Source organism: Mastigoproctus giganteus, chromosome 5, assembly GCF_048544385.1.
Source record: "Mastigoproctus giganteus isolate SK-2022 chromosome 5, ASM4854438v1, whole genome shotgun sequence".
In the NCBI taxonomy this organism is placed as follows: Eukaryota; Metazoa; Arthropoda; class Arachnida; order Uropygi; family Thelyphonidae; genus Mastigoproctus; species Mastigoproctus giganteus.
The window spans coordinates 199,873,876-199,889,520 of NC_143579.1; the positions used below are offsets into that span (position 1 = coordinate 199,873,876).

Genomic DNA, 15,645 nt, shown 5'->3' on the forward strand with positions numbered 1-15,645 from the left:
ACAATATAATATTAAATGTAATATTTATTAGAAATTTGAAACAAATCTTTCAAACCAACGTCTTTGCTAGCTAAAAAACTTATCCCGCCAGTGCTATCACCAGTTTCGCTAAAGTGTTGATAAAGGAGTTTTGCCTTTTCACGAATGATGAGTGAACTTAACGGAATTTTATTTTGAGTTCGGTCTTCTATCCACAGATTTAAAGCTTTTTCCATTTTTTCTAATTTAACATCACGAGTTAGAGCAAATTTTTGAAGCAATTAGTGCGTTTTCACGGACACTACGGCAGATTTTTTTTCCCGATTTCTTGATTGATCGTACTGTTGACTCATTGATTTTATAATGTTTTGCCACCAAGGAGACACTTTCACCATTAGAAATTTTGTCTAATAACTCAATTTTATTCGCTAATGTCATCACCTTCTTTGATCTTTTCACATTTCCCTTGTTATTCGTAGCCATATTTTTGTACGGGTTAGAAAGAACTTGTCCACAATAAAGTCACTTTCTTCCGTTAACACACTCCAAAAAGTCTGTTTTACACTGCAAAACGGTAGATTTATCACTTTTGTAAGCATATCAATTTATAAGCATATAAATTAAAAGCAAACGATGAAACCTTCCATAACAAATACTGAACAAGGATTAGCGAGAAACATCCACGCTCGCGATTTTGTCACCCCTCTTCCCCCCCACCCACTGAGTGCTGTTTTGACCGGGAAAGATAATTTTAGCCACGCCCATGTTTTTTTTATGGCGGAAAATGTTCACGGCGCTTTAAAATTCACATTTTTTTAGGTTTCATTTTATATTAAATCAGAGACCGCGAATAGCGGGGGTTTACTGTACTTCTGTTTTACTGAAATATAAATACTCCATTCTGCAGTTAAAGGAATTTTTTTTTTTATTTAGGAGGTTAGGATTTTTTCCAGTGAGTTACACCGAGTTTTTCAGGTCGTGCATCTTGTAGTAGTAGTAGCGGCATGTGATGCAAGAAAGCAAGTGTATGAGCTTATGCAGTTTCAGCCAAAAAAAAAAAAAAAAAATCACACCATTCCCTCGAAATGCCTGTCCAGTTCCTCCTTAAATTTATTCAACCTATCAACTTCCACAACGACAGATGGAAGTTTGTTCCAGCAATTAACCACCTGCTGGCTAAAGGCAAATTTCCGCACATCTATTCTACATCTGTCTTTTCTTAATTTGAATTTATGCCCCCTTAGGTTCGTAATCTGAACAAGTGGAAGGATCCCATCAGAATTCAGCGTGCTCAACCCATTCAAGGCCTTATACACCTCAATCAGATCACCACACAGGTGCCTAGTCTCCAGCCACTGCAATTTGCAGAACTTAAGCCTCTCTTGGTAAGAGGATCCTTTCATTCCCCTCACCAATCTTGTTGCCTTTCTGTGTACAAGCTCAAGCATATCGACATCCTTCCTAAAATGAGGCCTCCAGACCTGTATGCAGTACTCAAGGCGTGGCCTGACCATTGCCTTATACAGAGGGACAGTCACCTCCTTTTCCCTGCTAGCAAAATTCCTATATATCATTGACAAAACCCCATGACCTGCCCTGACAGCCTGTCTGCACTGCAAAAGATGCTAAGAAAAACAGCAAATCCCTGCTGTTTTTCTCAGCATCTTTTGCCAAGGATTTCTTGTAATCTGCCTTCGCCTGCCTAACCTCCTTTGTGACCTGATTACAGACTAGCTTATATCTGCCATAGGCTTCTGAGTCGCTTGATAATTTATATGCATCCCCATGCATTTTTCTTCTCTGTTACGAGTCTCATTAGTTCATTTGATAACCGTTTAGGCCTAAACCTCGAACAATATTCCTTAATAGGTATGAAACTTTTCGTAGCATCCATGATTAATTCCTTGAATGCTTCCCACTTTGAATTTACTGTTGGTAACATCGCCAGTTGATCCCACTGTTTTAAAACCGTCTGAGACCACTGTACTCACCTTTACGGAAGCAAAAACCCTTTCCTTTACCCCTGATGGTAATTATATCTTTAAGTAAATCCCACATCAGTACACTGTGATCACTGCCACCTAGTGGTTCCTTTATCTGCAAATTCTTAATACACAAACGATCACTGCTGATAACCAGATCAAGAGTATTACTCTCTCTGGTTGCCTCTCGAACATGCTGCTGCAGAAAACAATCATCCAATAAATCGACAAGTCTGACTAGTGTGTGAGTGACCAACCCACAAGTACCTGTCAATATCTGGGAAGTTAAAATCCCCTTTAAATCCTCCATGCAAATCGGCCCATGAATAAACACAAAGATACACAAATAGCACAATATGGCATGAGTTGCTGAAGTGCCTAAAATCAAAAGAAACTGTTTTCCATTTAAAAAAATGGCTAGAATAAATAAAGCAATAAACTGTCTCTAATGGATGTCACATGAGAATTTCTGTTCCATGCCGTTCTTTTAGTCTCACTGATCATACGAGATCACAGCTGCCCACCAAATATTGACCCTATAGCTAGAGATAATAAATGTGAATTAGCAAAGAAGCAACCATAAATTACGAATTACTTATCTCTAAAATCATTTATTTATTTGTTATTCATTTTTATTTTTTTTTTATTTATTTTTTTTTGTCCAACTGCCAAATTGTAACGGATTTGGTAGAAGAAAGGAAACACTTTTTACAGTACAGATCCCCATCCTCCAATCTGCTAGTTACAAACTGAAAAGTGGGAGCCGTTCACATCATTTAATCACATCGCATCTCTTTTTAAACTTATGGGGTTATACTTAACTATGTAGTTTAAAAAGATAGAAAACGATTCGTTTTAAGTACCGTACTTGCCTATTTAATTATACAGGTTAAAATACTTACTAAATGTACGAGCATAGGGCAATTCCGGATGCTCAATTTCTTGGGAGGAAATAAGAGAGAAGCTTCCTCCATTAGATTCTGCACAAGCTTCTTCTTCACATCTTAAATGAGAAGATGAATTAACTTTATTATCACTCAGAATAGTTGCACACTCTACTCCATCTGCTGCCATATTGTTACTCAGTTTATATAAAGTACTTACTTTTGTGACAGATAGATGTCGCCCACTGTTTCTCCTTTCTCGCGTTAGTTGAGAAATTGTGAGAGTTAGGTGGCGTTCTAAGCGGAGAAATAAAATCTTTTTTAGCCAAGGTTGTTGAAGTGTCGATGGTAAGTTATTAGCTCATTTCAATCTGTGTAATATCAGCATTTTGTGCCACATCGGCGTATTATTCTTAATCGTGTTGTAATATTTATTCTGAATATCGAATATATTGTATTATTTTTTATGTAAGGAATGTGAGTATTGTAGACAAAAACTTATTATATGTGGTTGTAAGCCTAATTTCATGCAACTCATAGCGTGTCCTGCCGCTCCATACAATACTCACATTGAATGAGTTTGATATTGAGCTGAGTGGATAGTTTTCAGAATTGATATTTTTACTGCGGATGTTTATTTTAATTAGCATTTTTGAATTTATTTAATCGAACACAGTAATGCTTCTTGGTAGCTCAATGTTTTTTTTTTTTGTTGTTTTTTTTTTTTTATTGTTTTTTTTTTTACCTTCAGCTGCTTGTATAGCGTCTGGTAGACTCCACTTTTTTTTTTTTTTTTTTTTGTGAATGAAGTCAATCCTGCCGTATACTTTTGCCCACCAATATTCTCCAACTGGTTATACAGCATTTTCTGTTTTCATTTTGATATATTATGAATTAAGAGACTTGAATGTTTTGTTTGGTGTTTAACAGACCCTAGGCAGGCAAAAACTTTTTTTTTTTTTTTTTTATGGCTAGTCCCGTTCCCACGTGGCATCTGCCAGACGCCAACGACACGTGTATAATTTTTCGTAGATGCGAACAAGCCGACCGAGCTAGCCAGGTAGGTAAAGTGCATGCCTGGCAATCCAAAGGTCGCGGGTTCGATTCCCGCCTCGGGCTTGAATCACAGTAAAATGCAAAAAAAAAAAAAAAAAACTTTGTGAGGTGCATAGAAGCTGATGCGCCAACAACTAACAAAAAAAAAAAAAAAAAAAATGCGAACAGCTGACAAAAATGCAGACATTCACATTTTGTCTACATCTTGCAAAAATTTTGCCAGTAGCCTGTAATCTTAAATACTTAAAAACATTTTTATTGTGTTTTTGTTTGTTATTTTTTAATTGAGGTTAAAAAATAATAATAATTGATCACTGTTTTCATCTCACTGAAAAGGCAAAAAATTATAGAACCAATAGTACTTAGTACTGTGCATGGGTTGAGAAGATGCTTGTTGACGTTAGACTTGAATTTCTGTAGATTGTAAATAACCTATGAAGGAAGGTTGTTCCAGTAAACAGAAGTTGAATGGTAAAAGGATGCTGACTGGCTATGGTATGCATTTGACTGGTTTGGAAGAGAGCAGAAATTATAAGAGCAAATTCAGAAGAATAGCACCCGTGGAAGTATCTACAAAAGGCATATAGCAGAAAAAGAATGCCTATGAGACAGAGATTGGAGATACTTGGTTAGAGATGGTCATTAATTAACCTAACCATCTTTTGAATGGAATCGAGGAGCTTGAGAGAGGTTATGGGGGGGGGGGGGACCGCCCAAGGTGTGGGAACAATATTCCATAGTAGGGTGGATTTAAGATTTGTAAAGAGTGAGCAGCTGTTTGGAAGAAAACTGACAAGAGCGAAAGAGAAAATCCAGGTTTTTAGATACAGAGGAAGCAATATTTGTGATGTGCTTATGCCAAGAGAGATTGCAAGGGTAATCCCTTATATAAATATGTGATCTTGCCTAAAAATCTAGTGTCTTCAAAGATAAGCATTGGAACAGAAGAATTCTTTTTGCATATAAGATGGGACTCATTCAACTGCCGTTTTCTGGAACAACCTTCCTTCATATGTTTTTCCTGAAAATTACAGTCTACAGAAGTTCAAGTCCAATATCAACAAATATCTTCTTTCGTCTTCTCAACCTCCAACCCAAGCACATTACTAAGTACTATAGGTTCTGATACCGCTCGTGTTTGGGGTTTACATAAAAAAAAAAAAAAAAAAATTTCAACTTGTGAAAGCAGTTTGTTGCATTAACTAAGAGCAATTTAAATCCTGCTGTCTGTAGGAAAAACATGAGAGGACAGGTTATTCCTCTAACTTCCATATAATTTAATAATTATTTGTAATTGAATTAATATTATAATATAACTAATTTCATCTGAGTTCTGTTTTGGGAAATACAGACCAGTATATCTTTATTATCCATATTCAAGCTATTTTATTTCTGGATTTGAAAAGAGAAAATGGTAATTTAAATTTAGGTCCCCTTATGTATACTGTCTTTCATTCTGTATAAAGAGTCACTATAAACAATGGCCACCTTCATGAGTTATCTAGGTATTGCACTGCTTAATCAGCACTTCTCTATTGTTTAGAGAAGCTTTTTTGTACAAAGTTGTATCAGATACAGGGAACAGCTTTCTGCTTCTCGAAGACTGATCTTTGTACTGCTGACTGGCCACTGATTGGAAGATGTCCCTTGTTTTCTTGCATTGTAATTTGTGTTTTTCTTTTAAGGAGTCTGGAAGGTTGGTTTAATATTAAATTATCACTTGTTACGAATGGATAAAGATTTATAAAATAATGAAAGTGTACTTATGTAATCTTACAAGAAGTTGTTTACCCTGTAATCAACCATATAGTTTATTACTGGTGAAAACGAAGCTGTGTGGTTATCTTGCTTTATCCAAAGTGATCCAAGCAATCAATGCTGAAGAACTGTTTTGCAAGTTCAGAAATTTCACTTATGGAAACCACATATTTAATGTATTATTGCAGAGATATAGCAACTTTTGAAACATCTTGTCAGGTCACATTAGAAACCTTTGTTCTTGGAAGTTTCTAGAACCCCTTAAATTAGGAGACTGCTTGGGACAAGCTGTTCAGATTGATGAATCATAATAGTCAATCCAAAATACCATTATGGAATAAATCTTGGCAAGCAAACTTGGATATTTGGAATGTATAATGTTGAATCAAAATTTTACCTTTGTGAAAAAAAGAGATAGTGCCACTTGCTCCTTGTAATCAACAGTATCATAGATGTGGGATCAGCAGAACTATTGCAGAAGAGCAAAGGCTAATGTCAAATGAATAAATGGAACATCTAAAGATATGATGGTCAGTTAACTAGGGGAATTTATGTAGCATTTAATAAACTCACGTAAGTGAAAGATAATTTGCACCTGTAACATTTAAAATTTATTAATAAAAAATTATATATAAAATTTAAGTTTCTGATTGATTGTTGAATTTTTTGTTGGTTATGCATGAGTGATCGACTGTTTTTTGTACTGTCTATTATAGTTTCGCAAAATAATTTCATTTTCCGAAACTATACCATATTTCAAAATACAAGTTGCCCTACTGCTATCTAAGAGGAACTCATTTAGAATTGCACTAAACATATTGATGTATTGCTGTGTACATTGCTAAGTTCTGGGTGGTTATAAAATAAGTCCCTATTCAGGAGACCCTGGTGTCAAAACGGTTAGTTAGTGCTGTGAAAATTGGTGGGTGTGGGGAAGAGATTTGTAGTGGGGGGGGGATTAGCCCAAGTTTTCACCACCAGGGGGAACTTCACTTCACACATGTAAAGGTTGTCGTTTACTTTTAAGAGACACTGCTTACGCAAATTACATGCTGTTAGATAAAAGCAGAAAGCTGTCAATGACTATTATGGCTCTTTCAAAAAAGTAATGTGCTCTTTTAGTAAAACTTCTACCAGAATAATAATGCTAATGCAGCACTACGTGAATATCGGAAACTTAAAGGTTTGCGTCAAGGACCTTTGATGTTAGTGGGGCTTCGAAAACTAATGAAGAAATTTTAAGTGACTGGGGAGTTAGGTGTAATTCCAGGCAGGGGATGACCATATATTGTAATGCAGGTAGTGGATGAAGTGGCGGTTGCAGTGACCTTCAGGTCAGTATGCAAAACACTACCAGTCAGCAGTACCAGAGGTGTGTCAAGAGACTTGAACCTTCCTTGGTCTACTGTACGTAAAGTGCTTCGAATAATTTTACCCTGGTTCCGTACAAGATTCACGTAGTGCAAGAACTAGTCTTGTGATCAGCAACAACGAATAGACTTTGCTCTATGATTTCTGGCTCATATAGAACTTAACAATACATGGGCTCGAATGATGAGGCACATGTCACTCTTTGTGGGGCAGAAAACTGCCGAATATAGGGAACTTCTCACCCATCTGCTGTGCATGAAAGACCACTACAAAGTCCATGCATTGCAGTCTGGTGTGGATTCACAGCAGAGTTTATAATTGGACCATTTTTCTTTGAGGCTACATCTCATGGCCCCGTAAGGTGTATGGCAACTAGGGCACGGTACTATGCTCTTCTAAGAGATCACATTATTTCCGCTCTGCAAGAAAGGCAATGCTTGGAGTTCATGCAAGATGGTGCCCCTCCCCATGTTGGTCGACAAGTGAAGAAACTGCTCCGTTCAATATTCAGAAATGATCGTATCATTTCTAGAGACTTTCTGCAGTTCTGGCCAGCCCAATCAGCAGATCTCAATCCCTGTGGTTTCTGGCTGTGGGGATACCTGAAAGACAGTTTACCATGGCTGCACACACGCACTTGTCAGTTCGAAAGCATGCATTAAACAGCATGTAGCCAACATTCCCAATGAGATGCTACGTGAAACCGTGTCATACGCAGTCCTCCGTTTTCAAAATGTCATCTCAAGCGAAGGAAAGCACATAGAACAATATCTGAGCATTTCCAAGTTCTGATATTAAAATATAATAAGTATTCCATCTCATGTTTACAGTGCCAATTTCTCCCCTGGTGGCAGAAATTGAACTTTTTTTTTTTTTCCTTCCTTCTACAAATCGCTTCCCCATACCCTAAATGACATCCACCAATTTTCATAACGCTATCTCTAACCATTTTGACACTAGGGTCTTCTGAATATAGAAACTTATTTTATAACCCCCCATTATATAGTTAAACCTTTCTTTTTTAGTGGGCATAGTCCGTTTGTGTATGTGAATTTTCCAGAATTTTTTTTTTTTTTTTTTTAATATTTGGAAGGTTAAGAAAGAGACTTAGTATTAGTAATTAGTTCTCTGATACTGCCTTCCTACATTGTTATAGCAGATAGAACACTTCCTTTTATTTAAGATATTTAAGGAGCTACTGTTCTGCTGACATCTCATTTCACTTATCAGTGTAAGCGGCTCTTTACTGTTTTCTAAATCTTTATTTATAGTGGTCAATTGTATTATTTTAAAATGCCCCAGTAATCTTTCAGTTTACAAAAAAAAAAAAAAAATAAACCTGCACCTAGTCGAAGCAGTGACTTGGTAGCTTCAGGAGCAGAAGACAGAAAGAAGCTTTTAAATGGCCAAGGGTCAAATAGATCTAGGAAGTATTACAAATAAGCCAATCAACCACTAGTTTGGCTAGGCCTTTCCATGCCATTAAAAGATCTGCTCATCATCTACTTTTCCCCAGGCAGACATATCCTGGTCCTATTCCACCTTTCTGCACAAATTATTTCCAATTTCCCTGACAATAGCTATCTCCTATGGGACCAGTGCAATCTGACTTGGGGATTACCTAAAAATAAAGTAAAATGGTAATAATTGTCATTGCAATGTAACAGTTTTACTTCTGCAATATTCATAAATCTATCCCCCCCCCCCCAAAAAAAGATAATTAGTAGTTAATGAAAGTTTCATTATAACCCAAATTATGAATGATCCTATTTATCTTTTTTGGGAGGGAGTGAATAGATTTATGAATATTGCAAAAGTAAAACTGTTACATTGCAATGACAATTATTACCATTTTACTTTATTTTTAGGCAATCCCCAAGTCAGAATGCACTGGTCCCATAGGAGATAGCTATTGTCAGGGAAACTGGAAATAATTTGTGCAGAAAGGATAGGTGGAATAGGACCAGGATATGTCTGCCGGGGAAAGTAGATGATGTTGAGCAGATACATCTTTTAATGGCATGAAAGGTGATATTGTTGTAAATGTTGGCACTAATGATATTAAGAGTAGGGGATTTAAGGAGTCTGAGGACTTAACAAGTACAGGGAAGTGTTGGGGGAAAGGCCACGAGTTAGGATTAAATTTGAGTCTCCAATTCTGTCTAGACATGTTGGAGCAAGTACATATTGTGAGATCCTTTGTCAATCAATTCAGTCCTGAAAAGACTGCAATGCTCACATGGTAGAATTATTTTCAGTGTGCTCCGTGGCTGTTAACAGAAGAGACTTTTTACAGGGATGATGTACACTTAAATAGAAGGGGTGCATTTGCACGGATGCTAGCTTGGGAGGATAACATATTAATAGATTTACTAGAGCTGCAGGCAGAGCTGAAACTGATTCTTTCACTGCTTCTATTGGAATGTGTAGCAGCCTAGAAAGCAAGGTATCTGGTATTTCAAGTGCTTCTGTGAGTAATCATAAACAAATAAATACATAGGATGTTATTTGGGTAACTAAGACTAAGAACAGGCACATGTAAATAATGCTAAGAGCATTGTATATAAATTTGAATTGCTGATTTTGTCATCAAATGCAAACATCATAGGATATTTGAGACATAATGTCACTCAGGTATAAGTGATGTAGATTTTGAATATTGTGAGTACACCATATAGAAAGGATAGACAGGAAAGGAGGACTTATGCTCTTAGTTAAAAGAAAGCATAATAAATCTAAGGTGGTGTATCCACATGGGCATGGGTAGCTAGTTTGATATTGAATCAATTTGGCATGACGTAAGCACTGGGAAAACAAAAATGAAGGTGGGAGTGTGTTATAGGTCAAATGACTGATGAATGGAACATACACTATACAGAAAAATAGTGTGCTAGTAAATGAAATTGTCAATGGAGGATTTTCTATTTTTCAGATATTGACTGGAACTTGGGGGTTGATCACTCGCATACTAGCAAGGTTTTTGTGTATTCATTGGATGACTGTTTTCTACAGCAGCATGTTAGAGAGGCAACAGGAAGCAATACTCATGATCTGATTATCAGCAGTGATTTTTCATGCATTAAGAATCTGCAAGTAAAAGATCCACTGGATAGCAGTTATCGTAATGTATTGATGTGGGAATTACTTAAAGACAATTACTGTCAAGGGTATAGGGAAGGGCTTTTGTAAGGGTGACTCCAGTGGTCTTGGACAGTTTTTAAATTCTATGTAATGGGACCATCTTATGATGTTGCCAACAGACAGCAAATTCTAAATGGGAAGGATCCGGGGAATTGCCACTAGGCTTTTCGTACAAACAAAGAAATACTGTTCTAGGCTTAGATCTGAATGGATGTTAGATGAACTGATGAGACTTGTGACAGAGAAGAAAAATGCATTAGATGTGTATAAATCAGTGGGGTGCAAACCTTTTCACTCCCGGCCCCCTTTATTAAATATAAAATTGATTGACCCCCCCCCCCCCCCCCCCCCCCCCCAAATGTAAACCCCAAGGTAGGATGACCAGATTTTTAGAGAAGAAAAATGTAAATTTTGTAAATTATGTAGTAGAAAATTTTATTTAAGTACTGAGAAAGGGATAAAAAAATTGTTTCCATTTTAATTTACACATTAAAATAATTGTTTAATATTTTAATTGAATATAGCAAAAACATCATTCTTCAATTAAGATAACAAAATAATTAATGAGGACGAGCCTGGATAACCAATAATATTTGGTCCATATTTGATGCAATATTTGAAATTACTAATCTCATGTCATCTTCTGGATCAAGTCTGGAACCCTTTTTTGTTTTTAATGCTATTAATTTTGAGAAACCAACCTCTCATAAATATGTAGACCTGAAAGGTAGCAGTGTTTGTATCGCCATTTTCAATAATTCTTGATACTCATCTCTAAGAGAGACAATTTTTTTTCACAAGTTGTCATCTTGAAAGAAGCGTTTATCAGATGACAGGTCAATAAGATCTTCCTTTTGCTGAATGGTAATTTCGGGACATGAAGAAATATCAAAAGCAAAGAGATCACTGAATCCAATACGTTTTTTTCTGGAGACACATCAAATCATTTGGAAAAATTCTTAATTAGCATTGTTAGATGGGTGGCAGTGATATCCCTAAATTCTAAAATGTCAGTATTATAACAAAAATCAGAAAAGCATGGGACATTTCAGTATTATTACACTCAAATTTGGTTTTCCAAAGATTAAGCTCCCCTTTGAAAGTTTCAACTTTATCACTAAGTATTGAGCGAGGTTCTCTTTTTTTATCCGATAAACAATTTTAAAATACAATCTATAATTTTAAACCTTTTTTATTTAATGCAGTCATCAGTACAAATCACAACACAAGTTGTTCCACATTAGATTATATGTTTGAAAGAAAATATTTATAACATCAAAAATCTTCTGGCCCGTTGTTCTTCATTTCAAAGCTTTTCAAAATAGAAAATCCTCATCTCCCTCGTAGCAGTATCCGATATATACAATAAATTGAGCAAGGTTTGAAATATTTGTGGATTCATCTAACTGTATTGTAAAAATTGGACTGTCTCAAATGATTTAATAAACTGAATTTTATGTTGTCTGCGATAATTGTAATACGCCGCAAGACTGTCTCTGGATAGAGGAATGGTATATAAATCATTGCTGTACTTTTCTCCATGCGTAATTGAAGTCATTTTTATTGCAGCAGGCAGAACAAGAGATTCAGCAGCAGTTGTGATTTCAATTTTTTACCTATTAAATATGAAACATCCAATGATTGCTCTTAAAGCTCTGCAAGGAACTGCCATATGTTTCTTCATGAAATATTTTAGACCTTGTATGGTGTTGGCGTGTCTTTTGAAAAGGATTCAGTATTTTTCATTAGCTCTGGATGATGTGTCTATTTTTTTAATTTAATAGGTTTCATGCTTTCGTTAGCTATTTTTTTTTCGTAACATATTACACACAAAGGATGTTGCTCATCATCAACAACACTGTAAGCAAAGCAGTACTTCATAAATTCTTCTTGATATTGTCTATTCTTTTTCATTCTTTTTTATTTGGAATATGATGGCTCTCTACCAGAAATTGGTCGTTGCACTACACTTGAAATAACATTAGTGTCCAGATTTTCACATGATACATTTCCTACCCTTTCAGCTTCTGAAGTATCTGTAGCAATGTTGTTTCACTCCTCGACCATTTTGTTCTGATTACCCAATTGTCCATGGTAAAACATAAAAATGTAATTTTTCTTCTTAAAAATAATGATAATATAAAAAGTACCATAAGAATAAAAAACACATCCAGGTTGATGTGAAAGTACCAGATATGAAGCAGGCTATTTACTGCCACTGTATATTCACACCTCTGGCCTTTGGGCAATTTCAGAAATTTTTGCTGTAGGAAAAATGAATTAAGAGCTAAAGGGATTACGGTTCAGCAGTTGAGAAGTATTAATACATACTGAGAAGTCGCATTTGTCAGCTGCTTTCTGTGTCCCCATAGCAAGTAAGCAAATTAAGGCATATTACTAAAGTGACCAGACATCCCGGATTTCAGTTGTTTGCCCTGCATTGCAAAAGCATTGCTGTCCCGGATTGGACATGTAGCCTCCATACTTAATGGCAAACATAATGCAAATGATTTGCATTGTTTGGCGGTAACTAATGGCACAACAGTTTTTTTTTTTTTTTTCAGTAGTAAATAAGCTGTGGACATCAACAAAAACATGGCTGACTGTAGAGGAGCTGAAAGAAATAGTACAAGTTAAGTGAAATTTTGCTAATTCGTGTGAAGAGTTTTACAAATAAATAGCAAATAATGAAATTATTTAAGAAAAATTTACTCATCGGAAAAATATATTTAATTATATTATTTAATTTCTCTTGTTAAAAGAAGTATGTATTTTTATTATTATTTCACAAAAAAAAAACTAACCTTTATTTCACTAAACACAAAATGAAAATCGAATAAAAACATGACCCCCTCCAATAAGTGGGTTTTTTCTCCCCCCCCCCCTTATAATTACAACAATTTTTCTCAGTTCACGTTCTTCACGCAACCTTCTGTTCGTTGCATAGTGTACCATGCTGGTACCATATACTGAATTTCAGCCCTTCTGTGGAGTGGGGGACCAAAACACAAATATTGTATAAGCTTTTTTTTTTTTTTGTCATATTTTATTTTATAAGTTTAGTTCAAATAAGTACCGTATATGTATTTAATTTATATTTTGTATGTGAACATTTTTATATATAAATTTTTTTTTAAATTTGTACTCCATATTGTTTCTAGGGGAGGTTGAAAATCTCCCCCCATAGATGTCCCACTCTAAGGATCTGGTCACTTTAAGTATTACCCACAAGAAAGCCACCTGCATCACACATGAAACCACCCTAAAAATAGTGGCAATAGGGTTCATTCGTATCTCAGACTTCGTTTGAGTAGTAAGTTCTCTACCCCTTCAGTATTGAAAAAATAATTTTAACAGGTTTTTAGCTTTTATGTACACATTAACTAATTTTATTTAAAAATTGCTGCAACCCCTGTAGTTGTTGTGCCCATAGTTTGCACACCACTGGTATACATTATCAGGTGAAACAGAAGTCCATAGTTTATATAAATTAGTCTGTAATCAAGTAACAAAGGAGGTTAGGCAAAAGCAGATTATAAGAAGTCTTGGTGAAGAATGCAGAGAAAAGCAACAAAGAATCTTTGCTTATGTTAAAAGTAGAAGGAAGGGATTGAAGGACATCAGTCCAATTGATGCCAGTTTAACTGTTGATGATCCTGCTCAGACTGCTGACAAACAATGCATATTTTGTGTCTAATATTCACAAATGAGGAATTTTTTGGGAAAGGGATTCCAGAAGTTTATCAAATTCTAACAGGGAGCTAAATAATTTTGTGCTAACTTAAAAGGAAAGTAGAAGAGATTGTTGCATTTAACATGAGAAAGGTTCCTGGGGTGGATGGGATCTACGCAATTACAGTCAATCTTGGTTATAATGAAATCCAAGGGACTGAAGAATATTACTCACTATATCCGTTATTGTAGCTACATGTTACTCATTACATTTATCTCATATGTGACACAGATATATACAATACTTTTGTATTGAAATGGGATGAAGAGGGAATAAAAACAACAATGAATAACCATAGCTTGTGATTAACAGTTTATTCAATATGTTTATGCACTATATAAATAATTTAATTATTAAGAAGTCTTTCAATGTCTTTTGTTTTGTTTTATTTATTTATTTTTTTTAAGGTGAAATTTATGAGCAATATCTTTCATCTTCAATATCTTTTTACTTTGATAAAATCAAAATTTGGGATCGATAAAACAAAGAAAGTGTTAAGTACCTCTGCACTCAACACTGTCTTCTACCTCGCTGGAGAAGACTGTGGCGAGTGCTTTTCGAAACCCTGTTTTTCTGAAGTTGCATTCAGTGCTAAGAATACAAGTTTGATGTTTAGTAGGTGGCAGATGACTTTCATCAACTGGTGAAATACCACCACTTTGCTTATTGGAGGCTTGAAGTGGTGAAACCCATGTTTAGTCTCTAGAGCAAAGTTTCTGGCATCCCCCCCCCCCCCCATACTTCTCCTTCAACCCATGCATGGTACTAAGTACTATAGGTTTTGATACCTTTCGTGTTTCGGGTTTTCATAAAAAAAAAAAAGATTGAAAAGAATGGAATGTAATAGACAATTGTCTAAAATCAGCAAAATTTTCCTTTTTTTTTTTTAAGCTCTTTATCCCAATTATGTACTTCATAAATGGATGTTATCCAACCTTTTTTTTTTTTTGTTACCACCTGTATATTACCAGATTTTCGATGTTCTTAAAATATCTCTGATTTGCCTATTGCCAAGAGTTTTTTTTTCTCCCCAGTTCCACTCATATTTGAACAAATCAGAACAGTCAGTCGCTCTGGATAATTTTCTGCCTGTGCACTTTTCATCTTTAAATTTGTGGGTCATGTAAGGGGGAAATCTGAACCTTATTTCTTCCTAGTTTTAATAAAAACTGAAATGCAACTCATATTTCATGAAGATTCTGTGATTTAAAAAATAAAAAAAAACAACACACCAGCTTCATGAGCATTAAAAATGTCACCTTCACAGAAGACTCTTCTTATATCTGGCTACACAATTTTTCAATCCAATTATTAATCACCACCAGATTTGCCACGTATCTTACCATAAATAATATTTCTATTTTTGAATATGTCAAGCCACCCATTATTGTAAACAATATTTGCATATCAAAGTTGATGAGCCAATTTTTCAGTTTGTAGTTTCAGTAGAAATTGTATTCCTAATAGGAATACAATTTATTTTCAATGTAAACTAACTCAAAAGAGCATTATCCATATCACTTTTGTCACACTTATGTAATTTTTTTGCAACGATTTTTGTTTTTTTTTTTTTTTCCAAAAGCATTAGTAATTCCTTCCCAATTTTTCCAAATGGTTGACACAGTTGATGAGTTCAGTCTTAACTTTTTTGTTCAATTCTCTAAGTCACAAATAATTTTAACTTTCTTGCTGATTGTCAATTTTTCTTTTCTTCCCTGCCGATTCAAGGTAAAAAAAAAAC

At 35.2% G+C, this 15,645-nt stretch overlaps 2 protein-coding genes across 2 annotated transcripts in view; one reads left to right on the forward strand and one right to left on the reverse strand.

Annotated features, from left to right (window-relative positions):
* Nucleotides 1-3,035, reverse strand: part of LOC150085996 (two pore channel protein 1-like) — a 312,161-nt gene extending 309,126 nt beyond the window's left edge. Inside the window, exon 1 of the mRNA XM_090374763.1 lies at nt 2,864-3,035. Coding sequence (XP_090230889.1) covers nt 2,864-3,035 — 172 coding nt within the window. The remainder of the gene's footprint in view (nt 1-2,863) is intronic.
* An 82-nt stretch (nt 3,036-3,117) lies between these two features.
* Nucleotides 3,118-15,645, forward strand: part of RpL6 (ribosomal protein L6) — a 41,995-nt gene continuing 29,467 nt past the window's right edge. The window contains exon 1 of the mRNA XM_090373644.1: nt 3,118-3,193. Coding sequence (XP_090229770.1) covers nt 3,191-3,193 — 3 coding nt within the window. The 5' untranslated portion in view covers nt 3,118-3,190. The remainder of the gene's footprint in view (nt 3,194-15,645) is intronic.